At 46.9% G+C, this 16,495-nt stretch overlaps 1 protein-coding gene across 3 annotated transcripts in view; it reads right to left on the reverse strand.

Annotated features, from left to right (window-relative positions):
• Positions 1-16,495, reverse strand: part of UBASH3B (ubiquitin associated and SH3 domain containing B) — a 137,305-nt gene that overhangs the window by 15,778 nt on the left and 105,032 nt on the right. For all 3 annotated transcript variants that reach the window (XM_028125898.2, XM_028125899.2, XM_088017690.1), the window contains exons 5-11: positions 14,373-14,542; positions 9,885-10,093; positions 5,688-5,820; positions 4,268-4,388; positions 3,529-3,651; positions 2,195-2,287; positions 848-992 (exon numbers count right to left, since the gene is read on the reverse strand). In XM_028125898.2, coding sequence (XP_027981699.1) covers positions 848-992; positions 2,195-2,287; positions 3,529-3,651; positions 4,268-4,388; positions 5,688-5,820; positions 9,885-10,093; positions 14,373-14,542 — 994 coding nt within the window. The remainder of the gene's footprint in view (positions 1-847; positions 993-2,194; positions 2,288-3,528; positions 3,652-4,267; positions 4,389-5,687; positions 5,821-9,884; positions 10,094-14,372; positions 14,543-16,495) is intronic.

A 16,495-nucleotide genomic window follows, 5' to 3' on the forward strand; every position in this document is an offset into this window, starting at 1 on the left:
CACAGGATATCACAAGGAGGAAACTGCTATTTATATTGGTCACTTGCTTCAAATTCTGCCTTAAGAAATATGAACTTAATTCCCCTCTATAATGGGCATGAATATCCCTTCTGAGGGACATTTTACAAACGCCCAAGTGCAGTTTTGAGAGTTAAGAATTCACCAATAATAATATAGTTACATTAATTGCTTCCATGTGGATTATTCATTTGTGATCAATCTCTAAACACTTCTTTTTACTCCCAGCACAGTCTGGTCTCATGAAAAAAGCCAAGAACTAGGAATGGGGAGATGGTAAAGCAGATTAGATTACACAGTGCTTGACATGCAGAAAATGATCAATAGAGCTTAGTTGTTGTTGCCATCATTGTTATGTGTGGTCACTAAGTGAATGACTTTCATATATAAGAGAGTACAAGAGGCTTTCCTAAAGTGGCTCGCCTTTATTCTGGGGTTACAGCAATAATAAATGAAGATAAAGAGAATTAAAAATCTTTGAAAAATGACAGTCCAAGGCAAGACCCTGTCATTTCCCTTAACCCCCAACAAGCTTCTGGAACTGCATCATCCTTAGCTGGTGCACAATCCTGGAATGCAAAGTGGTTTTATCATTCACTGAAAGAGATCTAATGAAGTCAGGAAAGCCCAATGTGTGTCCATACTTGTGCTAAGTACGAGGGGATGCTAGCTTTCTCCGGTTGTGGTTTTTCAAATTGTAACTTGACTCCCACCACTATGGACACCTGCCCATGGGCTCTGCCGGGTCCTTCATCTCCATAGTTGGCCTGACCTGGTATAGAAAAGTACATCCACACTGACTCTGGGAGGTAGCAGCTCAGAGGGTTACCTGTAGGTTGTATCAACACTCAGGTTGGCGGCAGCTAACTCTGATGGAGGTATCCACGCAGGTAATGTGTTCCCAGCAACCCATTTCGTCCACTCAAATAAGCCAGGCTCTACACGAATCTTCAAGTGGTTTTCTTGTTGTAAACCTTAGACGTGAAATAAAATGAAGATGAAGGAATTGCCATACATATTCTGGTAAATCTATTCTCTTTTCTACCAGTTGCCACATATAGCTAAAAGAAGATGGAAGCACGTGGGTTTGGTCAAGGGGTTTTTTCATTTCCATGTGTGACAAACATATGAGTTTGATACAGTGGCCCCACCAACAGGATGTGTGCTGGCTTTACGTGGTCTCTGACTTAAGGAAAGGAACACAAGTCACTACCCATATCACCTATGTACTTCTGTGACCACTAGAATGGCTTTTTCTAAGGGAAGTCCCAAGATGGCCTTGCTAAGAAACCTCAGAAACTCTCTTAGCATCCACTGCTCTACAATAGCTTATACTGTATTTGAATATCATGTAAATTATTCATTTTCTCTACCAGAAAATCCAGTTTTGAGTATTTCCAAGTCCTGTGCTTTCTCAAAGTATAATTACCCTCAGAGTAGGACTTGTCCCTGTTTAACTTTCTTTATATATTAAAAAACTGGGCTAACGGCAACATAAAGAATTTTAATATATAAATGCATTCTGGCTGACTTAAGGAATAGAAGCCTCAAAGGTAGTGTCCATTCTTCATTGGCTTGGCTATTTCTGGCTCATTCATTTGTTTGGTAGAAGTGAATAGTTCCACTCTGTTTCTACTAGTTTTCCTTCCAGTGAAATGAGAATGGAGATCCCTGTAACTCAAGCTTCCCCAGATTTTAGGGTGAAAGTTGAGTATCTTTATAGCCATGGTCCTTTCAAAGCCATCCAATTAACTGCAGAAACAGGGATGGTTAAGATTTGTAGATACTCAGGAGCACCGTTGCTACTATAAACAAGAAGCAAAAACAGAGCAGAGTGGGAGGAAATGATTTCACTGTTTCACTGCAAAAAAAAGGGATCACACTCTGTAGGCTCCAAATTATTGCCAGACAATGGTATTTCACAAGCCTACCATTCATCCAAGAGGGCTTTACATTTTCAAGCAAAACATGATCTGTATACCTCCTTTCGTGTCATTTAATGCCGCCACAGTATGATTTGGGGACGCTTGCAAAGACATCTTCCAAAAGAATCATGGCTAAGAATTCCACATTTGAAGCTTTCCATTGGCTAAATGTCCCACAAGTCTAGGATAACCTAGGTGTAGGGCTGTCTACAGGCAGAAGGATGGACTCATTGACCTTTATCCAGTCTAACCTTTCAAGATGTTGTATGCAGTCTGAACGCAGCGCAGGGATGGGGAGCAATAGACGTGGTCAATAATGGTGTTGCTCTCCAATAAGGCTTCCCCTGCAAAGGAAGGCAAAAAAGAATTGGTTTGCTGGAGCTCATTGTGGGAGCGGGCAGCAGGCAGACCCTGCAAACCCCTTGTCAGTGGGGGCTCACAGAGAACTGGCGTTTTTAGCTTCCCCTCATCAGTGTTTCCATGAAAGAGCCCATATGGAAGACCCCCTCTTGTGTTTTTTGTTCCTTCTCTCTGGTGCTGACAGGCAGGAAAATATCCATCTAGGAGAGATCCAGAAACACGAGAATGCTCTGATTTCACACTTGCGATATAAATGAGATAGTTTACGGTGCCAGTGAGATCTTGTTTTACTTTTATCCTGCGCTAAACAAGATCTCAGCCTGTCGTATTCTTAGAGGTAAATCCCAACACCCGATACTTTAACACTTTCCTCGTGGAGCACACTTCTTTTTTCTACTGGATAAAGTCTAAACACCTTAATATGGAGGGGCAAGGTCTTCTGTGAACTCATCTTTATCCAGCTCACCAGCCGTATCACGTGTGGCTCACAAGCCGTGTTCTAGAAAAAGAGAGCTTTTTTTCTAAGTACTTTCGATGTTATTTCTCACGCCTATGACTTTATGTTGTTCTCCCCACCGGGCATACACTTCCTACCCTCCTGCTCCTTCTCTGGCCAGGTGACTTCTCCTCCCCTCTTCTGTGTGTGGTTTTTTTTTTTTTTTTATGCTCTCCTAATTCTCTGTACACAGTTTTATTCTTGAGCATACTCAGGATGTATGATATTTATCCACTTAAAAGTTTGTTTCCCTAAGGGTGGGGGCTCTCGCTTGGATCCCCAACACCTAGCATAAGACCCTGCACAAAGTAAGTGATCAGTGAATGTGTGACATGATTGAACAGGACAAGGCTGCTGTCTCTGCCTGGCAGGTATGGAATAGACCTGCAAAGAGCTGACCATCTTCAAAGGATCCAGTCGGCCTCTCTACACCCAGCCACTCCAGGCTTCTCTCCTCCGTACCCCTGCGCTAGAAGCTGACCTTACCCCATCACTGGGTCATACAGCCCTCAAGGGATCACACCTCATTCACTTTGGTAAACCAGTCCAGTGCCAAGCACAGTGTTCTGAACTTCATGGTTGCGTAATAAATCCCCTTTTGAATTGGGGAAATAAATTACTTGTAGGAAAGTTGTAGAAAACCGTAGAAACAGTCCTGGCATGCCCACTGGAACCAGTCTTTGGAAGAAGTAGCCAGGAAAGGCTGTGCAATCACTCCAGGACACTTACCCACCAGTCTTGCTTGCATACATCCAAACACGGTGATCGGAGCATCTTTTTCATAATCCCGGAAACCACCGCTCCGCTGAGGTAAGCTATGAGGCATGTTCAGGTTGGTGCGTATGTAGCGGCCTGGAAAAAAAAAAAAAAGTCAGACAAAGGATGACTTTCTGTTTTCCTTAGGACTTCTGTTGCTGATCCTCACAGCCCCCCATTTCCATTCCTTTTGGGCCAAAGAAATGGAATTGAACTTTCTAGAAAACACTGAAGCCGACACTTTTCCTCTGGTAGAGTCTTGGCATCCACTCCTGCATTCTGTTGACAAGTGACAAGAGATTGTTTTTAAGTGGCAGTAACAACCACACACTCTAGAGCAGGAGGATTGTATGTTATGCAAGCCTCTTAACCTTAGGCGCGCCACTCAAATGAAAAGGGAACCAACATACGGCAATGTGATGCAATGGAGGGAATTCTGGCCACAGAATCAGGACACCTGTCTCTGCCTCTGCCAAATGACCATGGGCAAGACGTTTGCCTTCTTTGGCCTCTGGTGTCCCAGTTTATAGAATGGGGACAAGAACACTTAACCCCTTCCCTAACACTCAAGACCATCAGGAAGGACTTACGTTGTAACAGATTATAGGCAGAACAACCCTAAAGGACCCCATCTGGACAAATGTGGCGTGACTCTGCCCCCTAGAGGCCACGATAGGTATGCCAATGTCAAGCAGGTCAACCAACCCCTCACCTTTGGCATCAAAGCACTGGGACAGCCAGTACTTTCCAAACACGACATCCATCCTCTCGGCATGCCGACACACAAAGAGACATCTCTTTTGAGGGCCGGGCTGGCTCTTGACCCTCAGAGGCTGTAGAGAGAGAAAGACTATTAGTAGGGGAAGCACAGAAGAAAGTGAACACATCCCAGAGCCAGGAGCAGAGCTGAGCTCTAGAACAAGTTAAGCCAGCATAGGACTTGGACGGGTCCTGGAACTACCTGGGATTTACATTGGCCTCTATGTACGATGGGGGCAGTAAGACTCCTCCTATAGACCTCGCAAGTTGTTTTGAGGCTCAGATGACATGAATTGCAGGTGTTTTATCAAATCAAAGGGTTGCAAAGACCGGCGCACACCAGTGCTGTCCTGGGGTCGTTCGTAGGAGTAGCATTTGGCCCGTGCTAAAACGTGAAGACCACTTGAGTTACAGCTCCGAGGGAGAGCTAGCCAGTAGGTCAGGCTGGCCATCCAGTCCTCCCCCAAAGGGATACTTGATCCACAACTTCAGGGAGCGAGGACTTTTCTCACAAAAGTGTCCGCCTCACCTCTAACATGTGGTGGTGAGGCCATATGGCTGGATAGATAGTCTCCCCAGCTTGGGCTCCTCTGATCACAACTTTGGCTCTGTTGTCTCACTTACACGTGTGCTGGTGTTCCCAGAAATGGTTCAGGGAGGACAGGTTCTCCCTCGGAGTGATGAAATAGGCAAGTCTAGTCAAAGGCACGTCCGAATGACTTCAGGTTCTATAACTGCTGGGTGGATCCTTATAGATGTTTCTATGTTCCTTCTTGTTGATCGTTGGCTATTCCTAGTTTCCCTAGTGTGGCCAGCACTTTACATTTGCTGCCAGTTAGTTGCCCTGACAGGGTTAATATGTGGGATAGTGCCATGATCTTTCCTGTTTCTTCTGCTACTCTTCCCTAACTCAAGCCTGGGCTCCAGCCAATGTGATCTAGTCTTTTGATCCTCAACTTGCCTTTGTCTCTATTGTTCAGGAGAATCCCCACCCCCATTCCTGGCATATATTGAGCACTCAGACATACGTGAGCACTCACCATGGGCCAGGCGCTGGGCTAAGAGCCTTCCTATTTTCTTTAATGTCACAGTGGCCTCTGAAATAGATAGAAGTCTTATGACTTTACAGATAACATGTTTGCAGAGCCACCTTCTCTACCAGACTAGACCCAGGTGCGGTAGAAGCTGTCTGTTCCATCCACGTGACTCTTCCTAGCCTGACATTTCTGTGTATCTTTTATAATTTTGTGCCCTTTCTCTCTGAGAGGTCGGGAACTCTTTGGGGCAGCAAGGGCAAGCCCTCCCACTTAGCAAATAAGTACCCAGTGAATCCTGAGTAGAGTTGAGGAGGTGACCCCACAGGTCGGTGTTACCTGTGTGGGCTGGCAGATGATAGTCAGGGGCGCCGTCTCCCCCAGGCCCTGGTCCTCATACTGCCGCCTCTCCAATACACCATCACCAAATGAGAGTGGGTTAGAAGATGATGTGTTTAAGATCGAGTAAGAACTGCAGGAGAAGATAAAGAAGACAGTAACTGGTTTGGCCAGAATTCATCAGCATGTCACCATTGGGCTCAATGATGCGCACCCCATTTCTGGAGAGGAACATCTTGTTTTATACTGAAGTCTTGCAGTTACTAAATTAGGGGTGGATGGATTTCTGTACTTAGAACAGATGCGTTCGTCTCTCCAGGCAAGGATGGGGCCCTGATTTTAGGATGCCACAGGCAGGCATGCTTGGTGCCAAGGCATGCTAAAGAATAATGAGTTATCAATTTTGTACCATTGTTTCCAGCTACTTTTCTGGCTCAAAAGAAAAAAAAAAAAACCCCACAATTCCTGTTGCCTTTAATCTTTTCCATGGTGATTTCCATCCAAACTGACAAGTTGGAGGGAGGATTTTTACTATCTCGGCCACTTTGTCTAATGATCAAGGAAGGCTTATGGCCATTCTCCCCCCATTCCACCTTCTTCCTCCCCCCGCCAGCCCCCTGCTCGCCCCATCTTAATAATACCTCCCACCCACAAGATGATTAAATACAGGATTATTTCAGAGGAGGCCATTCTCAGCAGATGTATAGAGCTGTGAGCCAAGACCTCTCACTTCGGGGTGTAACACTAACTACAGAAGCCCCAAAGAGGGCTCACTGACAGGGGGCAGCAAATCAGGCCATGTTTAAATTATTTTGATTAGCGAGGCCTCCAAAAGGCTTTATCTAATAAACATTTGCCATGTAAGTACGGTTGTGAGGCAAATCCAATGAACATCTCCTCTGCCTCACCAAGCAGTGTTCAAGGGAGAGCATTTAAATTTTAGATTTCTTGCTTCTTTATAACGATGGTAGCTGTTCATTTGAGTCTGCTCAGCAGTCTTGGTTCGTACCTGTTGACCTCATCTGTTCAGGAATATTAAGTGTTAACACAGTTGTAGTCTTCGAAATTCATCTTGGGAAAGAACTTTTTATATTCAGCCATATAATAAAGCTGACCGGTTGTGAGGCAAACCGTTTTGTAAATGCTATGCTTTTTAGTAATTTTAGGACTCCGTCCACTCTCTGAAGTACTCCCCTTTGTGTCTGTACATAGACTCATCCCTCCTTCCACACAAAGGTTTCGGAAGCCTCCTACCCTGAAAAAGTGACATGTCAGCCCTTGTGCCTCTCAGAACCACCAGGGGAGCTTTAGAAAATACACGTTGGGCACGACTGGTCACAGATTGTGATTCAGCAGATCTGGGCTGGGGCCCGGGAAGCTGCAGCCCAATAGAGCGGCATCAGCTAAGCGTGATGTGCAGCCCAAGGGACATAGTGAAAAAATTAAGCAACCGTAGACAAAGAAAATCTAGTGCCGTTCCCAGTCTGATAGGCAGGTGCTCTCCTTTGCAAACATCACCGTTAAAGAAAATTCCGTTTCACTGTCTGATTCATCAAAGCTTTGGGGCCTGAAATGTCTGGATAGATGGAATTGTCTTTGATATTTGGCTTGTACACGTCCCTTAATTTCTTTCCTTTGTTAGAGCTGTGAAGACACTGGCAGACTCCCTCTTCTCTCTCTCCTTCAGATCCATTGGCAAGAAGAATGCCAACCTCCTTCCCTTCTTAACTGTCATTTTAATCAAAGGACCTGACTCACTCTGAGATAGTTTGGTGCTGTCAGTTCCAGTAAGACAACAGTCAGATGCTTTATGTTGAGAGTAGGGAGGGAGGAAGCTGAAGCCTGATACCCAGGACATCTTTTCAAGTACTGGGGGTGGGGGGGATGCTGGCACCTTCCTAGGATACATCAGTCCTATGGGTAAAGCCCAGAAGGACCAGCCAGCCCCCCCACCTGCAATTCAAAGGACATGATGGGGCTTCACCAACTGACAAGTATCTAGAGCCACTTAGAACTGGGCAAGATGCCCTAGTACAAGGGTGGTAGGAAAAGATCTCCTTAGAAGGGACTTAGAATTGAGAAGAACAGGGCAGCAAGAAAGGGCTGTGAAGGGTAACTGACCCCTATTCCTTGGATCCCCTCTGCAACTTCCCATTAAGGCAACCGGGTCCTTTTGGAGCACCTTTCGGGGCTCTAACCCCTCGAGGCCAACTTTGGTTAGGGGAGAGAGAGACGACCTGTCTTAAGATCAGTCCTTAAGTCATTTCTGCTTCTGGGGTTAAATAGGAAAGTGCAGTTCTTCTATAGGATCACCTCTGTGGAAGAGACATTTGATTTGACAAGCATGTAGGAGAGGACTGGAAAACACAAATTGGAAAGAAAAGACAAAATAATCACAAAGCTGATGGCTTTTTAGATTCAGGGTTGTTATATATGTGGCACTGATCAATGTAAAGTCAAGTCCTTTCTTGCTGTCTTAACACCCCTGTGAGGTAAATGCAATTCTTATCGCCATCTTATAGATTAACAAACAGGGGCTCAGAGAGGTAATGTAACTTGGCCAAGGTCACACAGCTTTTGAGTGGGAACGCTAGGAATGGAACCCAAGACTACTGGAACAAACACTCAATTCTTGATTATGGTGTCCTAACACCTACTGTTAGTTTCTGAGCAGCCTTGGCTCTGGCAGTTGAGCGTTTAACCTCAGACATGGTTCCCAGGGTGATCTCGCTAGTAATCTCTCCAAATAAAAGGAGAGGACCCGCAAACCTCCCTGTGATCCATGAACCGGTATCACCATGTTTCGGTCCAGGCTCTAATTTGAATGGGAGTGGATCTGGAAACACTGATCCAAAATGGATCCCCAGGGCTTCTCACACAGACTTTTCTCCCAAGTATAGCCTGGCTTTGAAAAAAAGTGGGCACTGTGCATCATCAGACAAAACATCTTAGACCTCCGTGTATTCACATGCACTATGCTTCGCTTGTTTTTATAGGGATGACATGGTGACTCTGGACATTCAACTCAGATTTCTGGGAAAAAGCAAATGTTTGGGGACCATGAGGCAGCTCTGACCTCCCAATTGTGTCACAAAATGCTCCTGGGCAGGGTGGGGGTGGGGGGTGGGCTGCAAGGAAGAGGAAGGAATGGTGGGGTAGGGGATCATTCAGGAAGAAGATGTTCTTTCCCATCTCTGGGTTTGTGGTTTGTCTGCTTGCTGCTAACTGGGGTAGAGAGTCTTCTTTTCTCCCTCCAGGCAAAACACTCGCTGAAATTGCCCCTCTCTTCTTCTCTTTTATGGCGGTAATAACAATGTTCAACACCCCACACAGCTGGTGCTCAGAGCGTCCAGCTCGCAGCCACGTTGGTACCTGGCAAGAGGGAGAGACGAGCCAGCGTGCGCACCCTGGCGAGATGCCCGAGTACGCTGGGGAAGGGCTGGCTTCGAGCTGCTCCGATTAAAAAAGAGAAGGTGCCTCTCGTTCTATTTTCTCCATCCAGACAAAGCTGGCCATCCGACAACAGCCCACTCAGAACACGGGACCAGTTTGGTTTGGTGGCAAAACTGGAGTGAGGGATGGGTGGACAGTTATCACTCTGAAGAAGACTAAGGGCCACCATGCGTCTTTTGAAGGTTCTGGCAGTTGCCCATTTCTTTAGATGGTCTCTCTCATCTAGGCATTTATGTGCCCAGTCTGAGGACTTGCTCAGGGTCGCCCAACAAGCTGAGAGTTTAACAGTTAGGTCTCCTGATCCTCGCAAACCCCATCACTCCCAGTCTGGCTGGCATAATGGGAACATGCCTGCTATTCTGGGGAGTCAGACCACTCTTGAGCAATGACCCAGGACAAAGCGTACAGAAGCTCAAAGGCCATGAAGTCTCAGCACTGGGATGACCCACACTTCAGCCGGAGAGATGGTCCCTTTAGCTGCCTTCTGTAGTCTCTGATCAGAAACTGAGAAGGTTTCACCAAGTGGGACACCCAGAGAGCAGGAGAGTAGATCCATCCATCATTTTTCCCCTGCCCCAAGTCAGCCCTTTCCTGAATGACCTGAACCAACAGCCTTCTTCCCCACGAACTCCTCTCCTGTTGCTCCTGCCCCGTGTGTCCAGGCTCATGTCTGTTTCCCCACCACCTCCCACCGGGCGGCCGTGTTCTCCCCGAAGCAATGGGAGAAGAACTCAGTCTGCTCACCCATGAAATATCCAGGTGCTGCACTCGTCAGCCTTGGTAATGTAATTCTCGGGCAGGAGTCCGGAGCAGCCGGTGGTTAAGGATGTGCCATAGATCCAACCCTCGCTGGTGCTGGTCTGTTCCATCGGAGACATGAAGATGAAGTCCCCGGGGGTCAGCTCCAGCTCGTCATCATTTTGTGGGGTGTACGGGTAGATCACCTGTAATGTCTGAAAGAGGGAGAGAGGGAGGGGGGAGGCCCACATGTGACCCAGTCTGAGTGCCTCCCGGGCACATCTGTGTGTTCTGCTTTAACAGCGCACACATCCAGATGTTGACATTTACAGGCGCCCCTGGGGTCTGCAGGCTCAGAGCAGATTTGGACTCAGATCAGAAAACTTTTTTTTTTTTTTTCAGGGTATTGCGGATATATGTGCCTGGTGCTACTGGATGGCTCCAGACTTTCCTTCGGGCATGTCTTTCTTCCTATCAGGATTCAGACAGTTTTTAGAAATTGATCTGCAAGCTCTATTAAGCTGCTATACCAGTGGGGTTGGACCTAGTTTCCCCTTCTCCATCTGTTGGGGGAATGTACCGTAATAGACACTTGAAACCCCGCTCATGGAAAGTCAGTCTTCCATATGGGGGTTACAGATGGTCTGGGTGGAGACACTTTCCTTGTAGGAAGGCTTTGGGACCGATGCATTTCCCTTTATATGTAACTCAGGGGCTTAAACAAAAGACACTCTCTGCCTTCAGGGGGCTTTCTTTAAACCTGCATTTGTCGCAAAGACCTTGAAAGAAAAATATCTTTCACAGCCATCGGTGTGTACATTTGTGTAACCGACTTTTACTAGCGAACAGATGGAGACCGCGTGTTTCTTCTTTGGGCTCAGAAAGAGCCTTCAGAGCCAACCATAGGGCATGTTGCTTGGCTGACTTACTTGATTTTTTTTTGCCTCTTTTCCCGGGCTATATAAACAGCATCGGCATGAAGATACTTTGGAAAACATTTTCCTACTTTTTCATTAACAGCAAGGGCCCTCAGTAGCAAGGGAAATATTTCCTATCCTATTTACTTCATGTAGGACAAAAAGATGGAGATACTTTAACAGTCTTTCCCACAGTCCTGAAGTCATTAGTGGTGGGCTATCCTGGTTGCACTTTCAAGTTTTTAACCTTATTTGGCCCCCCTTTTCTCATCTGTAAAATAATGTCTGGACTGTAAAAGTTACTGAGACAATCTAAGAAAACTCTTTAGGACAGAGCCTGTGCACAGAAGGCGCATAATTACGTCTCTTGAACCATGACGCCTGATTTTCCTTCTAGCCTGACCCCTGGACTGTGTGCTTGTGAGCGAACCAGCTCGCTGGTGTCTGTCAAGGAGACCCATCAGAACACGGTATAAAGAATTTCCTTCTGGAATTCTCTAAGGACAGGCATTGGCAAGAAGGTGGATTTTTTTTTTTTTTTTCTCAGAGAATGGAAGCGAGAACACACAGAACTCCATTGTACCACTGGATTGTGATTTTCCTTTCACTCAGATGCCCACTTCTTTTCCTACTCTCCGGTATCTTTCAGCTCTAGATCTTTGCCCCTGTTCGCCTCCCACTCCTTCCCCTGTCCTCTGCCACATTCGTGCTCAAGCCACCATTCCAAACTAGCCAGGGAGGTTTTCTGCTGGGCTGTGAAAACAGCTTAAAAAGCAAAACAAAACAAAACACCTCTCTAAGCTAGATATGTGATGATGCACAGAAAGCAATACTCTTTTTCCTAGAACAGGGTGGTGAGAGGCACCAAATCATGGGGGAACAAGTCGAAACTCCTGTCTCTTAGATACTCAAGCATAGCATTGTTTTGACTAATTATGCCTTTGGCCTAGAAGTGTCTTTTCTTTGAGAAACTCAAGGGAAGTGACTTCAGACGAGAACTCAGTCCTCCTCTCACTTGGTTGGGGTGGGGGGGGCAGTATTCTATCTCCAGGTTACCTCCAGGGAAACTGAGGCACAGCAAAGGTGCATAGGAGACCATGCGTCCTAAGCAGAGAGTAGTTAAGACAACGAGGAACTTTGATTTACTGAATACCCAATAAAATAAGACATTGCAGCAAATCTAAAAATATAACCGGTGTAGCCCATTCCGCTCACCAAAAGCACATGCAAAAAGTCAGCCTACATTTGAGAGCTAGCAGGACACGTGCCTAGTTTTGCACGGCATTATACTTACTCTTTTATGCTTAGCATTTACCTGTAAGAATTGTTGAGTCTATCTCAAAGATATTTTTTCTCCGTTCGTATGGGGGGCGGGCAGCTGCAGCCCTACGTGATTGTAGGAACCTAACCTCATGGCCTTCGAAGCTCCTTGCCCTCCTTGTAACCACAGACATTTTGTCGCTGCATGCATGCCGTGCTGTGTATCGGGACCTTTCCATTATCTTCTTATGGAGTCCACACAACAGCAACAGTCCAGCAAAATACTATCGCCAATGTATGCATGAGACAACTAAGGACTGGAATGTTCTAGAAGCAGATGTGACCCTAGGGACCGCCGAAGGATCTGGAGCCACACGTGCTTTGTGTATAATGCTGTCCTTCCTCAGATTTCTATTGCTTGGCACACAGACCCGGCGTGGCCTCACGTAATCCCTAACACGGACGACTACGGAACGTACAACTAGGAATTTGCAAATCCAAATCAAAGTGGGAGCCAGCAGAGGGATGAGCCTTAGATGCTTTCCTATGCTTGGCTTGCTGAGTGCCCTTGTCCAAACCACTCTGCTTCTCTGGACATCTGTTGCCTCCCTGGTACCATCAATCAAACCTGCCTCCTGGGGACAGAAGAAGGCAGGCAAGAAAGGGTGTTTCTATGCAGGGGGGCTCAGGTAAAGCCAAATGACCTCTGAGAGTGAGCTCTATCAGCAGGAACAGTAATAAATGAGCTTTTACAAATAAGAGATAAAAGAGGCCAAGTTATTTTTAGAAAATACTTCACGTGGGTGCTTGCTGCCTTTTTCCCTCAGTGCCAGTTGAGCAGAATGTGGGTCAGGCAGAAAAGCAATTACCCTTTGAGTTAACTGGAGGGCAGTGTTGATTAGAAGATATTCCTTGTAAAATTCCATTGCCACCTTCCTTCCTCTAGAAAGGTGACTTCTCTCAGTCCAGCTGCATGCAACCCTTGACTTTTTTTTCTTTGTCCTTGTAAGGAGCCCAGTCAGCCACACCTCCCTTGTTATATTTAGGGCTCATCCTGCGCAATTCCAGGAGCTGTCAGAATTCTTAAGTAAGATCAAGTCCAGCCTCCTTGTGTCTTTCCAGAAACTTCCATCAAATGACTTGGAAGGAGGACACGACATTCCTGTCAGCAGCATCGGACAAAGCTGCATGTCCCTGAGAGTCACAGACCCCATGCCCAGGCCCTCACCTTTGGTTCATGGGTCAGCTCTTGTCAACACTTCCAAAACAGTGATGAGAATGGCTGGTCTAGACCCTGAGATCCTAACTGTTTTTCATATGGGAAAAAAAAAAAAAAAGTCTAACAGGTTAAAAAAAGCTAGGTAAACTGACAAAAATACAAGTCCTTTTGCTGTATGAAAAATTGGGAAACAAATAGGGTTTTATAAATGTAGTTAAATTGAATGACAAATTTTTCATCAAACTATGTGGCCTTTTTTTTTTTTTTTTGATCGGTTGCTTGTCTTTATTGGTCAGGATCCCTGGGTTCTGGCTTCAGCTCTGGTCCTAAATTGCTAGTTAGCTTTGGATCAGCCAGCTTTTCTCTTTGGATCTCAGCTTCTCTGAATATTACTCTTCAGAGTGGCACAGGCTTGTCCTGGAAATCAATACCCACTCCCTCAAAAGAAGGATGCTGGGGTTATGCCAACCTTTCCACCGTGCCCTGGGAGGCAACTGTCCCCCTCCTCCCTCCCCCAGGGGATGCACACAAACTGTCACAACACGTGGTCTCTGTTTATGGGTTGTGTGTCTTCCTCCTCCACCCCCCCCCCCACCGCCGCTGGACTCAAACTCCTTGAGGACAATTCTAGTATGTTCCATGGTAACTTACATGCCATCGATACTTAGCAAATATCTGTTAATTATGTGTTCACAGATTTTTTTTTTTTTTTTGGTATTTCTGTGTTCTCCTCCTTACCTAAGGTCTGGATGAGGTCTTTTATGAACACCATGAACTTACAGAATTAAAATGTCTCCAACACACTTTTCTATCCTCCCATGTCATTTCTGTATCAGCCCAGTAAGGTTGGACAGAACAACGGGGACAGCACACAGATGAGTCACTTGGGACCCAGGGAGGAGGGGTGCAAGCTCTAAGCTTCCCAGGGAGTCAATCAGAGACTGGAAAAAACTGTGGGCCAACTGACTCCTGGTCAGGTGCTCACTTCACTGCTTTCCTTTGGTACCCGTCTCCCTGCAGCAGTGAGCTGCAAGTGCTCCCGATTCTGACTTCACCGCTGCTCCTCTGGTAGGGTCAGGAGCCACAGGGAGACATTACCTCATGGTTCGCAAACCGGATATCTCGCGAGAATATGGTGGCCACCCAGTCGCAGCCTAGTTTGACATCAATGTTCTGGGCTAGTTTCTCCAGGGTGGGTAAGTGGCTGGCTTGGAAGTGGTAAGCCAGGGTGACATGCAGCTGCTTCTTATGAGGTTCCACATGGACTTCTGGAAAAAGGAAGGAAACCGTTATCAGAAAGTGGTCATCATAGCAATGGTGGAGGAATTCTGCCTCCCCAGTGACAGAGGAGGGAGTCCCTCGGCCAGACGAAACCCATTTCCCTCCTTTGCAGCAGCAGACTAAGGGGAGAGGAGAGCGCAAAAAGATCCTGAATCAACCTACAATCTAAGAGGTTAAGAGCCACTCATCTGGTTGTTCTCCAGGAACTGTGGATCAGCTGAGAGGTCATCATTTGGGTCAGCTTTTCCTCATAACACACAGATTATCAACAGCCCACCACTCAGATGACGAAACCGAGACATAAAAGGATGAGCTAATTTATGTAGAAATAAAGACATTTTGTCATTACGTGGGTGCCAGAGCTAGAGCACCTTCATGTTGAAATCAAGTCTCTTAGCTTCTGGGCAGCTCTGATGGAGGAACCAGGACCAGAGGAAAAGATGGAATATTTTCAGAGTTTACAGCAGGGTTTCCCAGCAGTATTTGGGCAGAACAATTCTTTGTTGTGGGGGCTGTCCTGTGCACTGTGGGGTCTTTAGCTGCAACCCTGGCCCCTACCCACTAGATTCTGTAGCACCCCCTGCGTTGTGGTAACCAAAAATGACTCCAGACATTGCCACACGGCCCCTGGGGGATAAAATCTCCCTGATTGAAAACCACTGGCTTAAAGTATCCAGACTATTATTCTAAGACCCCATAAATAAAAAGACCAACCAACCTACCTACCCAAGGCAATGGATTTTATTTCTCTTTTGTACATCTCTGCATGGGGGAGATCCATCTACTGTCTAAGCTAGGACACTGCAGAAGATTCAACCAGAGGGGACGTAGGGAATTTGAGAAATTAAGGGGTTTGCTCATGTCTCACGGAGATAGAAGTAGCGGTTGGATCTCTTTCTGTTATATTATGGTGGATTTCTCGGGTGTAAGCCCTATGAGGCAAGGGCTTTCTGGGTCCTGTTCACAATGTATCCCCAGTGCACAGCACATTATAGGCACGGAGCTCCTTAAACCACCTAGGACAAAGGACACCAAATCTACTTGCTAAAGGAATCTGGGTCTGTCAAAAACTCTAGAATACCGAGGCTTAAGTTCTAGGGCCAAGATGGGATGGCCGGCTCTGCACACAAGGAGGCCAGGAGCTGGACCAGCTCCACAGGGCAGGGCCACCCAGTTCTCCCAGTCACCACCAGGGGGCCGCACAGGGGCAGGGAACCCAGCTGGCCAGGTTCTTCAAGAGAGTGGCCACAGATCTCGGAGAGGAGCGGGTCCTCCCCCTCCCAACAAGGGAAGGCAGCAAGGGCCTCTTGCCTGCGGCTCGTCATGTGCCTTCAGAATCGGCCGCAGCCCTGGCTGAGACCCGCTTTACGCATTTGTGAAGGATTTGGGTTTTGTGGCTACACCACCAGTTTTGGGTCTTGTGGCAGTTTTAGTGGTTTTGATAATAGCTACTGTGGGATGAAAAAGAGCCATTTCCCTGAGTTAGAGGGATAGGAACAGGAAATAATTTGCCTCTCTATTATGTTATTTCTCTGAAATACTAAGCTGTGAGATGGCAGGCTCCAGAGACATCAGAAAGCAGAGCCTGGTCCCTGGGAAGAAGGCGTGCCTGGGGAGGGGCTCTAAGGAGGCCCCCGCTCCCCAAGTAGAAGAGGTAGCTCTGGGGGGGGGGGGACGGGTGGGAGCTGGCCAGCTTTGGGCTTCCTCCAGCTTTGCATGTGATGCTCAGATTCAGCTGTACCACCCACACCCAGCTCTGCCCTGGCCTGAACGGACTCCACACAGTCCTCTGCACACACCCTGCCCCTTCCTGCCTGCGTTCATACTGCCTGCCCCCCCGCAGGGCCCTTCCTCCATTGTAGGGATCATCATCATCCAGTGTGCATTCTCTTTTTTCTGTGAAGTTGGAGCCACTCCACCCTGGGATGGCCTCTCTCTTC

Source organism: Eumetopias jubatus, unplaced genomic scaffold (assembly GCF_037043125.1).
Source record: "Eumetopias jubatus isolate StellerSeaLion01/CBP00866 unplaced genomic scaffold, mEumJub1_p1.0 scaffold_13, whole genome shotgun sequence".
NCBI lineage: Eukaryota > Metazoa > Chordata > Mammalia > Carnivora > Otariidae > Eumetopias > Eumetopias jubatus.